The sequence below is a fragment of the Crocuta crocuta genome, unplaced genomic scaffold (assembly GCF_008692635.1).
Source record: "Crocuta crocuta isolate KB4526 unplaced genomic scaffold, BGI_CrCroc_1.0 scaffold303, whole genome shotgun sequence".
In the NCBI taxonomy this organism is placed as follows: domain Eukaryota; kingdom Metazoa; phylum Chordata; class Mammalia; order Carnivora; family Hyaenidae; genus Crocuta; species Crocuta crocuta.
The window spans coordinates 1278804-1293131 of record NW_027528276.1 but is presented as its reverse complement, the minus strand read 5'-3'; the positions used below and the strand labels follow the sequence as shown (position 1 = coordinate 1293131).

Here is a 14328-nt window from a genome sequence, read left to right as displayed (position 1 = left end):
GGTATAAATTGAAGAGGACACAGCCAATTGTAGTCTCTTCTGTTCTTAATGTAAACATTTTACAGAAATATAAATACACAGAGAAAAGCACATGGACCATAAGTGTACAGAATGAGGAATGTTCACAAATACCCACGAAAATACCCATGAAACCAGCACCCAAATCAAGAAGTTGAACATTAACTGCAATCAAGAAATCCCTTTGTGCCCTTCTGTGGTCACCATCCTGTCTACCCTGCTCCTGGTAACTGAACTTTTAACATTATAGGTGACATTGAAGATTATATCTGCTTTTGAACTTTATAATAAATCACATCATCAGATCACAGACATGTGCCCTTCGGGTATGACTTCCTTGGTTTGACACTGTTTGTGAAATCCATCCATATTGTTGCAGCATTCTCTTTGTTGTAGAATATTTTGTTGTATAAATATACACTATTTCTCCAATCTACTGACTGTGGGCATTTGAACTGTTTGTACTTTCTGGCTATGACCAGTGTTTCTATAAGCATTAACATACTGTCCTTTGGTGAACATAGATATGTATTTCTGTTGGCTATCTTGGAGTAGAGATCCTGGGTCATAGAGTATGCATGTATTTAACTTCAGTAGATAGTGACAGTTTTCAAAAATGTTCATGTTAATTTACACTCACATTGGCAAAATGTAAAGTTTCAGTTGTTCTTATATCCTTAATATTGTTTGTCTCTTTAAATTTCAAGTGAGTGTCTTTAGGCTCTTGTTTTAAGAATAGTTTGGTTACAAATGGAAGAAATATATGAGAGAATAACTTGAAAGGAAATACAGGATCAAGGAACTGTATATTAGGATGGGGAAAGTGTCAGCTAAGGGAATGGGATCAGAATCTTGGAATAGACTGAAGATGAGGAAGAAGGGTAACTGGTGAACTGAGACCAACTTGAGTCAGGCAAGAGTGAATGTGAACAACACTATAACTGAACATTTCCTCCTGTGAGAAAGGAGAGAAGAAAGCAGGCATCACTGACTGTATAATTTCTTAGTAAATTATAATTTCTTAGTAAAGGAAGCGGTCATGTTCTGAGTGTCAGGGCAAGAGACCAAGGTTAGAGACCCATGGAAAATGGTATTAAGAGCTAACAAAAAGAAGAGTCAAAGGATTGTTAAACAATAGTGAAGGATATCTTTGAAGTTGTGGTGATTTGTATCAGGAAATTTTAATTTAGGACACTGCCTGCGATTCCTCAACAGGGAGCATTTATCTCTTTAGGAGAACTCCCTTGGAGGCTCAGAGGGGTCCCAGGCTCCCTTCAGTTAACACATTTCTAACAGTATGTCAGGTGGCGTTTTACTCCCCTGCTGTCCTGGAATTTCAACGAGGGTCCGAAGGAGAGGACTAAAGGTGCTGGGCATCTCACACTCTTAAGAATTACCAATATTTGGAGCCAGCCACTTTTCCTCAAGGGCTCACTGAGAAGAGCCAGGTCAGGACAGGTCTTACCATCAGTTCCCTGGCTCTGGCCTCTTCTCACCTAATTCCCATCCTCCCAGTAGAGGAAAAGACTACACGTTTTGTGAAAACCTGGAACTGCAGTTGTGAGGAAAGGTATACTCTCTCCCATGAAGACACAATAATGGGAGCTCCAGAAGAATTCATTATAAAGATAAGAGCCCGCTGGAAAGGGAGACTTTTATCTCATGCCCCAGCTGGACATTTCCTGAGCTCAGAGCCCACAGGCCCACTCTGCCAACTCCATAGGGCTGGAATGGTGAGAATTACTGGAAACAGTTTTAGGAGCCTAAGGGAATGAAAGTGAGCAGAAGAGAAGGAGCTCCTAAATACTAGCAGACTGGCAGCAATACCAGATGAGTTAGAGTACCTGAAGGAGGAGGGGAAAGAGGTATCTCAGAATCAGGCCATGGTCCCCACCTCTACTCAAAGTTACCAGGACCAAAGCTCTAGCCTGATCTGGGCCGGTAAAGGGTGAAAGGAAGCAGCAAGCTTTGACTTGATTTGTAAACTTAAGTTTTACAAATGAGTGGGAATTTTACCTCAAAATAAAACGCAGAAAGGAGGAAACAGTACCAATAAGACCAATAAAAGAGTCAAAAATTATGGAATTTCGTCAAAATGTTGTTGAAGGGTCTGTTAATCACTGATAAAGTTAAAAATAATGACATGAAAAAATATTTTTTTATAGTGGTTAGAAATGATTGGGTTTTTAATTTTGGCTGGCAAAAAACAAAGACTCCTAAAACAAAACAGAACAAAAACAAAGACTCCTGTTTTTATCTCTGAGAAGTTTGAAAATTCTAAAAAAGGTGACGAGATGTGTAAAAAAACATCTTTAGTCCTTGTGAAATGTTCCTGGTTACTTGCTGACTAGAACAAAGTTTCAGGTTAGGGTCCTAAAAGAAGACTGGTCCCTAAAACTGCTGGTTAAATAAACTATGGAAATACCTGTGTCTTTAAGATTCATAATGACCATTTATTTGCCTATCAGTGGTATACAAAAATTTACAGTAAAAAATTCTGTTTAACCAGCATCTCCAGAATTCATCTGAACAGCGCATCTTTTTTTCTTTCCTGTAATATTTATTGAGGAGTCATAGCAGTAGTGTTCCGTGGGACACATGGGCAGAGACACTAGGTTAAAAAACATGTGCTCCAATTTCCAGAGATTTTATTTCTGGAAGGTACTTTTAACTTTGTTTTGCTAAATGACTGTTACCACCCACAGTGAAAATGTTTAACACTGATTGTGAAAGGGGAGTAGATATAAAAACACAGATGAATGAGTGGGATAATAATTTTAAAGCTGTTAAGAGTGGAACAAGGGTTAGTGTATGAGGGACATACAAAGCTTTAAGATACAGCTGTTCAGTATAGTGCATCTTCCCTGAAATTTGTTTTAATCAATGGCAAGTAACCTAAAATATTTGACATTCTGTCAGGCATCCTCGGAATGTGGGTTCACCCTGTTGTTGAAAAGTTCAAGGAGCACTGAATTAGTTTATGTTTGGGGCATCTGGGTGGCTCAGTTGGTTAAGCGTCAGACTTCGGCTCAGGTCACGAACTCACGGTTCATGAGTTCGAGCCCAACATAGGGCTCCATGCTTACAACTTGGAACCTGCTCAGGATTCTTTCTCTCCCCATCTCTCTCTACCCTTTCCCCACTCAAGCTTACGCTCTCGCTCTCTCAAAATAACTAACTAAATAAATGAAAGAGAAGATTCATTTAAAATAAATAAAGCTTATGTTCTACTAAGTAATAAAGCTAACAGATTAATAACGTGATTTAATGAAAAAAGTAAGGTTCTTAAAATTATTTCATTGAAACTTAAAGCTGCAAATTTATTTAAACTTCCACATGCTCAATATCTGCCAATAAATACCGAAGTTCTCTATGAAGTAATATTATAAAAAAGAAGCAACTGTCAAAGGAAGAATCAAGTACTTTAACATTTTTGAAGTTTCAGGTTAAATTGAGGACCCAGTTTGGAGAGATTCATTCTATTAAACTACTCATATTCTGGTATTTTACTAGAAGTAAGCCCCTCCCCTCAAGGTAAGAAAGGGGAAGAAATTTATTTACTGTAAGTTTCATCTAATTTCATATGGAAACAATTTAGAGTGCAGAGAACAGTGTTTCTCTCAATTAAAAGAACATACGCAAGAATGGAAGTTCTTGAATTAGAACATTTCACCGAAAGTGTAGGCTTACCTGTATTCCCGCATGGCTACAGAGGTAAAAATCAAACTCATATGGATGTGTAATGTCTGTATCAACTGTTGTTCCAGCTGGGATATTGCCACTTCTTCCAACCTAGATTATTTGGTCAAAGTTTAAACAAACAAGACAAAGGTAAAGAATGCATCTAAAAGCACTTTAAAAAATGTGTAAATATAATAGACTGATTCTGTGTTTCACTACTTTTAGCTTGAAATATTACTTGAGCAGGCATGAACAGCAGACCTTATTCTAGTCCTGGTTCCTATTCTTTTTTTTTTTATTTATTTTTTATTTTTAATTTATTTTTAATTTTTTTCTTAAATAGTTTATTGTCAAGTTGGTTTCCATATCCTGGCTCCTATTCTTACATGGTGCTGAAAGTGAGAGCTGATAAACAACAAAGGGTTACTAGTGTCTGTTGGTGCTTAGCTAGCAGGTGATCCCAACATGGGTGGAACACAAAAAATTTTTTAAAAAATTACTTTAGGGCGCCTGGGTGGTTCAGTCAGGTAAATCTCCAAGTCTTGGTTTCAGCTCAGGCCATGATCTCACGGTTTGGGAGACTGAGCCCCATCAGACTGTATGCTGACCTTGTAGAGCCTTGGGATTCTCTCCCTTTCTCCCCCTCCCCCAAAAGAAATAAAAATAAAAACCAAAAAACCCAAATCTACTTTAACTGCTCCAACTTATGGTACCTGTGAACAGCAGGCACTCTTGAATGTGTAATTTATGGAAACTAGCATTTTCCTTGGAAAACACTATTTTTAGAGAGCAAGAATGCTGATAACATCAACAGTAGTAACCATGTGCCAGGCACTTACCATACATTATTTCTAATCCTAATAATCCCATGAGTCAGGTATTATTCTCACCTGTTTGGGAAACCTGGGTTCAGGAATATGAAATAATTTGCTGAACAGCACACAATAAAGGACAGGACTGGTAGTGAAATATGGGACTGACTGCAAAGGCCCTATTCCTTTTATTTCATACTAGCAGTTTCAACATCTTGTAAGGAAGCCAACATTATGCATGGAGACGATGCGAGTATGACTGAAGTGGCTCAAAATTTCTGATAGTGAAAGGCTTTTTAAAAAAAGTTTATTTATTTTTGAGAGATCAAGTGAGCACAAATGAGTGAGGGGCAGAGAGAGGGAGACAGAATCTGAAGCGGGGTCCAGGCTCTGAGCTGTCAGCACAGAGCTCGATGTGGCGCCTGAACCCACGAACTGTGAGATCATGACCTGAGCTGAAGATGAACGCTCAGCCAACTGAGCCACCCAGGAGCCCCAAAAGGTTTGTAATAAAACACTTTAAAATGCATATGTATACTCACCTCTACCTCTGTATGTCTAACATTTAAAACCAGTAATTCTAAGTCTAGGTTTATAGGTTAGCAAATTAAAACTACTTTATTGACTCAGACATTCTTTCTACATGCAAGGGACTACAATCAGGTAGTGGCATGAGTTATAGCTGTGTAGCTATGTTATAGCTAGCCTTCACTAAGCACAAAAAAACCACTTCATAAACAACTAAATTACGCCTGTTCTTAATACACAAATCAAATTAACATACATAAAGTTTTACTTTACTTACAGAGGCAGAATAGGTTCATATCACAGCTTCACCGGTTTCTAGCTGTGCTAACTAGGGGATAGTATTTTACCTCTTTGTGCTGGTTTCCTCATTTATAATTACCTCTCATCTATTATTAGTATTTAGAGCAAAGGTGAAAGAGAAGCAGACAAAGGAAGGACTAGCATGATTAAACATTAGATGCTAGTAATCATTAAATCTAACTTAGGTTTTCCTAATTCTGCTTTTGAAGAAACATCTGGTTTTTCAGGTACAAAAATGTATGTAGAAATTTGGGGCAAAGCCCACAATAAAAAACTAACACTACTCTACTCTCTCTCTAATAAGAGAGGTTAATAGTGGTTATGAGCATTCTGGTGCCAGAGTGCCTGATTTGTGCCTGATTGGAGTCCTAGGCTCTACCAATGACTAGCTTTGTAACCTTGTTCTTTAACCTCATATGCCCCCATTTCTTCCTGTGGAAAATGATGATAATAATAAATACCTCATAGTGTTGTGAGGATTAAATTAGTTAAATTTGTAATAAATACCTAGAACAATGTCTGCTATGATGATTTCTTCTCCTCTATCATTGCCACCATCACCACGACTCTACAACGAGCTAACATTTACTGTGTGCTTCGTATGTATGTGCCAAGCACTGTCTTAGGTATTACATATTTTTATTTATTTAATCCTTTTAACAAATAAAATAAGGAAGAAATTACTATCACTCAAACCTTGCTGGGATGGAAACAGGCACAGAGATGTTAAGTCACTTTCCCAAAGTTAGGCAGAGAGTGTAACCAAAGACAAAATATATCCCAAACCCAACATACACTTCTCTGTCTTTTCTGTTGAACCCTTCCCCCAAGGAGACACTAACACATGCAATTCTCAGATTTCTCTGCTCCATGGTTTGAAGGATGGGGACAGAGCACTGGAAATGACAGCAAGAGTGCTACTTCCCTATGCTGCATGGAGACAAGAATACAGATTTCCCTAGATATTTACACCTCCTCCTCATTATAAATATACATAGTCATACTACAAAATATAAAAAAGAATTCTGTGAGGGGCCACCTGGCTGGCTCAGTCAGTAGAGCATGCAACTCTTAATCTCAGGGTAGTTCAAGACCCATATTGGGTACAGAAATTACTTAAAAATAAATAAAATCTTGGGGTGCCTGGGTGGTTCAGTCATTAAGCATCCTATTCTTGATTTCGGCTCAGGTTGTGATCTTGTGGTTCCTGAGATCAAGCCCTGTGTTAAGCTCTGCAGAGCCTGCTTGGGATTCTCTCTCTCCTTCTCTCCCTGCTCCTCCCCTGCTTGCACGTGCACGTGCACGTGCTCTCTCTCTCTCTCTCTCAAAATATATAAACAAACATTAAAAAACCAAAAAAGAGACATTCTGGGATGCCTGGGAAGTTCAGCTGGCNTCATTCTCTCTGTCTTAAAACAAATACACATTATAAAAAAGGAGACATTAAAAAATAAAATCTTTTATTTAAAAATTTTTTAATGTTTATTTATTTTTGAGTGAGAAAGAGACAGAGTGTGAGCATGGGAGGAGCAGAGACAGAGGGAGATATAGAATCTGAAGCAAACCCTAGGCTCTGAAATGTCAGCACAGAGCCTGATGTGGGGCTCGAACTCATGAACCGTGAGATCATGACTTAAGCTGAAGTCAGAGGCTTAACCGACGAAGCCATCCAGATGCCCCCAAAAAATAGAATCTTAAAAAAAATTCTGTGAATTTTAAAGGAAGCATTATTTAAAAGTTGGATTGCATAAATTTCCACTAATCACTCTAGAAAGTCCCTAGATTAAAAAAAATTTTTTTTCTAATGCTTATTTAGAGAGGGAGAGAGAGGGAGAGAGCATGCGCACAAGCAGGGGAGGGACAGAGGGGGAGAGACACAGAATCCAAAGCAGGCTCCAGGCTCTAAGCTGTCAGCACAGAGCTCAATGTGGGGCTCAAACCCATGAACTGTGACATCATGACCTGATCCGAAGTTGATACTTAACCAAATGAGCCACCCAAGTGCCCCAAGTCCTTAGCTTTTAAAAAAACTAATTTTTATAAGATATTTTAAAAAATGAATGTATCTTATTCCCTTTGAACATTCAAGACATACTGGAATAGAAAGAACAATTTTAAAACTATGAGCTTCAGGGCACTTGGGTGGCTCAGTCAATTAAGAGTCTGGGACTCTTGATTTTGGCTCAAGTCATGATCTCTGGTCACTGAGATTGAGCCCTGCTTAAGATTCTCTCTCTCCCTCTCTTTCTGCCCCTCCCCCACTCTCTCTCTCAAAAAATATTAATAAAATTAAAAAATGATTTTCCCATCCTTAACAAAAAAACAAAACAAAGAGTTTCTTCACAATAACAAAAAGCATTAACAGGGTTTTAAATACTTGGAGCATTAACAGAAATTCTAGAAAATTAAAAAGTAACAACCTATTTGGATGCTTTTATACTCATCATCTGCTATGCTGAAATCTGCTACTATATATTGGAACCTTTGGTTGGCAGAGAGCCTCTGGTAAGTGCTCTATGAGCTATCTGAGGTAAGTCTGTCTTATAACAGCATTACAACAGATGTAAAATTACCCTTTCTGTCCTATCAGCACAAAACAATCGAGTGTGATGTCTCTTCTGAACTACAATGTAGGTTATTCCAGGTTGATAGTCTTTTTCCAAACTGATGCAGGCTTCTCGAATTGCTAGTAGTTCATAATATAATACCTAGAGGAGATGGAATGGAAAGATTTGATATAGTCAGGTGTTCTCTTATACATACTTCAAAGTAAGATCATAATTTAGTTTCCAGATTTCTTAATCTTATCACCTTATAGTTAAATATACTTCTTTATTATATCTTAAATATTATCAGAGCATGATCTTAGCAATCAAGGCTTACACATCCATAGTAAACTTTTTAGAAGGGAAAATCTAAAGCAGCATCAAATTTTGACTTTGAGAATTTTCAACCTAATTAAGGCTTCTAACTTTAGAACTAGATACCATATTATAAACATAGTATCTGATTTAACCACAGAATGATGAGATCCCAGACAACCAACCTGCCTAAACTGTCCCTCTGAAACACCATCCCGATAAAAGATGATACGAGTAGGTTTGAACCGAGTTGACTTATAAAACTGAATGAGAAGTTCTCGAACCATGGAAGCCAAGTCCTGGATGATCTCTTGTCGGGGTCTCTGAACTCTTACTGTGGCACAGTACCTGCTTGGATGGGCATCCATACTACCTACAACCTAGGTTGGAAAAAGTAAAGAAAAATAGAAATTAAGACAATCAAAAGTCCATGAATACGAATTTTACAATAAAAAAACCAAAAAGCAGCACATGGACTTCACTTAGTTTACTATAACCTTATTATTTATCACTGTTCATTTTCAAAGTAATAAAAAATCAATAATTCCTAGTGAAGAAGAGAATAAAATATCCAGTATAGGGTCAAAAACTATTTTCTAGGGAACTTGGCTGTCTCAGTTGGTAGATGTGTGACTCCTGATCTCAAGGTTTTCGAGTTTGAAATCGCACATTGGGTGTAGAGATTACTTAAAAATAAAATCTTTAAAAACAAACAAAACTATTTTCCTATGAGTAGGTTGAACTTTACATTACAAAAAAAAAATCTGTTTTTAGTTTTCACTATACGTCCAAAGTGGGGCTCAAACCCATGACACTGAGATCAAGAGTCACATGCTCAGGGTCCCTGGGTGGCTCAGTTAAGTGTCCAACTTTGGCTCAGGTCATGATCCTGCGGTTTGTGAGTTTGAGCCCCGCATCTGGCTCCTCACGGACAATGTGGAGTCTGCTTGGGATTCTCTCTCTAACCCACCATTTTCCCACTTGCCCGTGTGCTCACTCACTTGCTCTCTCTCTGTCTCTCAAAATAAATAAACTTAGGGAAAAAAAAAGAGTCGCATGCTCTACTGACTGAACCAACCAGGTGCTCCTGCACTTTACATTTAACAAGATTCTAATTTATAGATGTTGTTAGTATATCTAGAGATTAGTAAGGAAAGAAACAAAAAGACATTATTAAAGAGAGTAAGTGAAAGGAGATAAGTATAAAGTGGATCCATTCAAACACTTGATTTCTTTGTATCTTTTACTCATAGACCTACTGTAGCATAATCGCTGGAACTTGAATCTTTTTAAAAAATGTTTACTTATTTTGAGAGAGAGTGAGAACACATGAGCAGGGGAGGGAGAGAGAGAGAGAGAGCCAGAGAGAGAGAGAATCAGAAGCAGGCTCTGTGCTGTTAGCGCAGAGTCCAATGCAGGGCTCAAACCCATGAACCATGAAATTGTGACCTAAGCAGAAATCAAGAGTCAAACACTTAACTGAGAGCCATCCAGGTGCCCCCGGAACCCAAATATTTTTTAAATGTCTATACATCATTCAATTCAGAGCTGAGGCTGAGAACCAGCTCTCTGCCTCTAGCTTTTCTTTCTTCCTGTATAGTATCTATAGCAAAGCCATGATTCAAAAATGGAACTCTGTAACCCCATGTTCACTGCAGTATCATTTACAGTAGCCAAGATGTGGAAACAATGGAAGTGTCCATCAATGGAAGAATGGATTAAAAAAAAAAAAGAACTCCATTTTCCCCCTCTGAATTGTATCTCATTACTAACATGTAAATCTATGTTCGAGTGTAGCACAAAAAGCCACATGAAATCTTACTAGCCTCACGATCTGTTACACTACATTCCAATTCCCTATGTTTCTCAAGGTTCTCAACATATCAGGTTTCTGTGATCAACATTTTAATTTACATTGCTACTAAAGTAATATCTATTATACTATGTGGCATTTATTACTTACATTTGTTTTTCACACTGGTCTTTAAGTTCTTGGGAATAGAACCCATATAGCAAAAAGAAATAATAAATTCTATTTACAAGACTTCTGATAATAATAAAAGAAAATGGGTATTTGGTAGAAATGGATTTAGTAGAAAAGGACAATGACTGCCCAGAAGTCCAAAAGAATTCAACTAAGCTTAAACTTTCTTGGTAAATGACCCCAAAATAGCAAATCCAAAGTAAGTCTTCTGAATTTTTTTTGACAAAACAATTTCATCTTCTATAAAAACATTTTTATGAATATCAGAAGTGGCTCAATACTACATCTAGGACATCTGAAATGACAATTCATGCATAACTATGAGAATAAAAAGCAATAAAATTTATCCATAGATAGAAGCAAATTTCCTTCACTAATGAAAATAGCTTTGGAATCTTAAGTAAGAATTTTAAGATTACTATCATTTTCATGGATAAATAAAATATACCAGGTTGTTGAAACTCAGAATTTATGTAAAGATTATTATAGATAATAAAAATATGTAAAATGTCTTACAGCTTAACTTCTGAAACTTATCACGTATGACTAAAATATGATGACATTTTCAAAATGTTGGCATTTGTTAAAAAACAAGGAATTTCAAGGTAGGTAAAACATCTGGCTTTCAGAACTTTATAAGAACTATACTTAAAAGAACTGACAAAGAAATTTTACAAACACAGAGGTGGGCAAAGATATGAAAAGCAAATGTTGGGTTGCCTGGGTGGCTCAGTTAGTTAAGCATATGACTTCAGCTCAGGTCATGATCTCACGGTCTGTGAGTTCAAGCCCTGTATTGGGCTCTGTGCTGACAGCTCAGAGCCTGGAGCCTGCTTCAGATTCTGTGTCTCCCTCTCTCTATGACCCTTCCCTTCCTGTGCTCTGTCTCTCTGTCTCTCAAAAATAAACATAACAAAAAAAAAAAAAAAAAAAAAAAAAAAAAAAAAAAAGGCAAATGTTAAAAGCAGGAATGGTAGTATTAAAACAAAGAATTCAGGTATAAGTATTAGATTGGACAAAGGTAGAAGATATTTTACATTGAAAAAAATGCAATATATCTTTCTGTGACAAAGACACTATGGAAATACATTAACTAAACAAAAACTAACTGAAAATATATGATCACAGAGATGTCATATAGATAAAGTAGGAAACAAAAGACTTGAGTAATACAATTAATAAGCTCAATTTAATAAATATATATGTAACTTTTAGCCCCCAAACTAGAGAATGACCATTCTGATTTTTTTTTTAAATGTTTAAATGTTTATTCATTTTTTTGAGAGAGGCAGAGTGTGAGCAGGGGAAGGGAAGAGAGAGGGAGACAGAGAAATTGAAGCAGCTCCAGATTCTGAGCTGTCAGCACTGAGCCCAACGTGGGGCTCAAACCCACAAACTGAGAGATCATGACCTGAGGTGAAGTTGGAAGCTTAACCTACTGTGCCAGTCAGGCGCCCCAAGAGAATGATCATTCTTTAAAAAACAACAACAACCAAAGAACAGTTGAAAATTGGTTCTAGATATACATATATATATTTATAAAAATTGGTTTCAAAGAAAAAAATGTCATTAAAATTCAAAAAGCTGAAACCAAAATGTTGATCTAAACTTTAGACAAGATAAATCTGCCTAATGACACTCACAGCAGCAATAGAAGGCTTCTTTCCATCACCAGCTGGTGGATGAGTGACATCTGCTCCCAAAAAGATCACAGGTTGCTGGAACACAGAAGGTCTTAAACACATTTTTTAAAAGAGTTAGATAATTCATTTTTTCGTTATTCATTTATTTGTCATACTACTGCCACACAAATACAAGTTGCTGACACAGCACAGAGGAGGTCTTACACAGACAGCTTCAAAGCTCTGATACTCTTTTATTCTCTCCATTCATGAACCCTTAACTCAATGAAGTAAAAGCTATCACAATAGGTCTATCCAATGTCTTATTCAGAGCAATTTTCTGCCTTAAGCATTGGTGCTGGTGGTTGCAAAGGGTGGGCATTCTTCATAAGAGGCATAAAATGATGAACTTCCTCATATTAATCCCAGGATGTATCAATCTTTCTGTAACCTACTTACATTTAAACTATGCAATCTCTCAATGAGAAAAAGAATCATTAAGCTTTTCACTGAAAAGGATTATGGGAATCTATTACTTCCCCTCTTGTGTCCAAAAGTACAAATACTTAATAGTCATAAAGTAGTTGGTCAGTCATTTTATTTAAAAAACTACATCCTTTAAGAGGTGCCTGGGTGGCTCAGTCAGTTAAGCACCCAACTCTTTATCTTGGCTCAGATCATGATCTCATGGTTCATGAGATAGAGAGAGCCCCTTGTTGAGCTCTGCTGATACTGCAGAGCCTGCTTGGAATTCTCCCTCCCTCTCTCTTCCCCCTCTTGCTTGTGGTCTCTCTCAAAGAACATAAACATTAAAAAACAACAAAACCAAACCAAACCCAAAACTATATCCTTTAAGATTCAAATACCATCTCATTTATGATTCTCATCTGTTTAATAGACAACATGGAAAAACAGAAAAAAAAAGGGGGATTTTGTGTCAAACACACATGGGTCTTTCCTTATGCTTATCTGTGGTCCATACTGGTCAAGATATTTAGTTTTTTAAAGCCCTAGTTGCTTCAACTGTTAAAAGGAAATCTGTTGTTCAATTCTCAGTCTCTTGCCCAGCACCTGTTTCTAGGTCATTATGTCATACTTCCTAAGAGCTCTTAAACATGATGATGGTCTGACAGTAACATCTGCATGTAGCAGGGAGTTGATATGGCTTACTTAAATTATTCACTTAATTGACATGCCCCACCCAAGATCCTTCATTCTTCCCTTTCTTTCTAGGTGAGAGAGCAGCCTCATAATAGCAGAATAAGGAGGACTATCAAAGAAAGAGAAAATTCTTTAAGCTGTGCACTCCAGTGAGAAATACATAAAGCTCTCACTACTTTGTAGCGGGGCAAGAAGTTATTTGTATATACTAAATAAAAACGGAGTTGAAAGGGGATTTCCACAAGGGAATCTCTTAAAATTTTAGCTAAAATGTCTGCCTATCTCCCATGGCAGGAATCATCAAAATTGTTTCTTACACTGATCTTAGATATGGCAATATATAGAAAAATTAAGATGAAAAGTAATATTTAATTACGTGATTAGCGTATCTTACCTTTGATGAGGTACAAGAATATTATTGATCCCTCCGAGTTTAACGTTTATCTTTAGGCACAAGTTTGAGAGAGTTTGAGGGGATGTTTTTATTACATTCTTGACTTGGACACACTGTGTAGCCATACCCAAAAGTGTATCTCCTACACGTTTTACTTCCGCTATGGAACAAATACAAATACCTCCAGTTAGAAACAAGGCCAAATTTCACTGAAAACTACGCTACTATATTTTCCCCCTTGAAATACATCACTGAATTATAGGACTCTAAAAATTATAAGAATACTAAAACAATGCTGTTATAATTTAAAGTATACTGCCTTGAAGATTAGCTTAAATATTTAGTGATAATTTTCCCAGTTGCTTTCTTCTTTATGTAACAAAGTATATTTCTGTCATCATAAAAATAGTATAACCGGGGCGCCTGGGTGGCTCAGTTGGTTAAGCGTCCGACTTTGGCTCAGGTCATGATCTCACTGTTCATGGGTTCGAGCCCCGCGTTGGGCTCTGTGCTGACAGCTCACAGCCTGAAGCCTGCTTCAGATTCTATGTCTCCCTCTCTCTCTGAACCTCCCCTGCTCATGCTCTCTCTCAGAAATAAATAAAACATTAAAAAGAAAATTTTAAAATTAGTCTTTATAGTGTATGGGGCATCTTGGTGGCTCAGTTGGTTAATTAAGTGTCTGACTCTTGGTTTAGGCTCAGGTTATGATCTCATGGTTCATGAGTTCAAGCCTTCTCACATGTGCTCCTTTTCTCAAAATAAATATACATAACAATTGGGGCGCCTGGGTGGCTTAGTCGGTTAAGCGTCCGACTTTCGCTTGGGTCACGATCTTGCGGTTCGTGGGTTCGGGCCCCGCGTCGGGCTCTGTGCTGACTGCCAGCTCAGAGCCTGGAGCCTGTTTCAGTCTGTGACTCCCTCTCTTTGACCCTCCCCTTCTCACGCTGTCTCTCTCTCTCTCTCT

General features: G+C 37.5%; 1 protein-coding gene across 3 annotated transcripts in view; it reads right to left on the bottom strand.

Moving 5' to 3' along the window:
- LOC144222592 (protein argonaute-3) overlaps positions 1 to 14328 on the bottom strand; it is a 122401-nt gene that overhangs the window by 10703 nt on the left and 97370 nt on the right. For all 3 annotated transcript variants that reach the window (XM_077753110.1, XM_077753109.1, XM_077753111.1), the window contains 5 exons: positions 13362 to 13521; positions 11828 to 11918; positions 8386 to 8580; positions 7913 to 8047; positions 3709 to 3810 (listed from right to left, as the gene is read on the bottom strand). In XM_077753110.1, coding sequence (XP_077609236.1) covers positions 3709 to 3810; positions 7913 to 8047; positions 8386 to 8580; positions 11828 to 11918; positions 13362 to 13521 — 683 coding nt within the window. The remainder of the gene's footprint in view (positions 1 to 3708; positions 3811 to 7912; positions 8048 to 8385; positions 8581 to 11827; positions 11919 to 13361; positions 13522 to 14328) is intronic.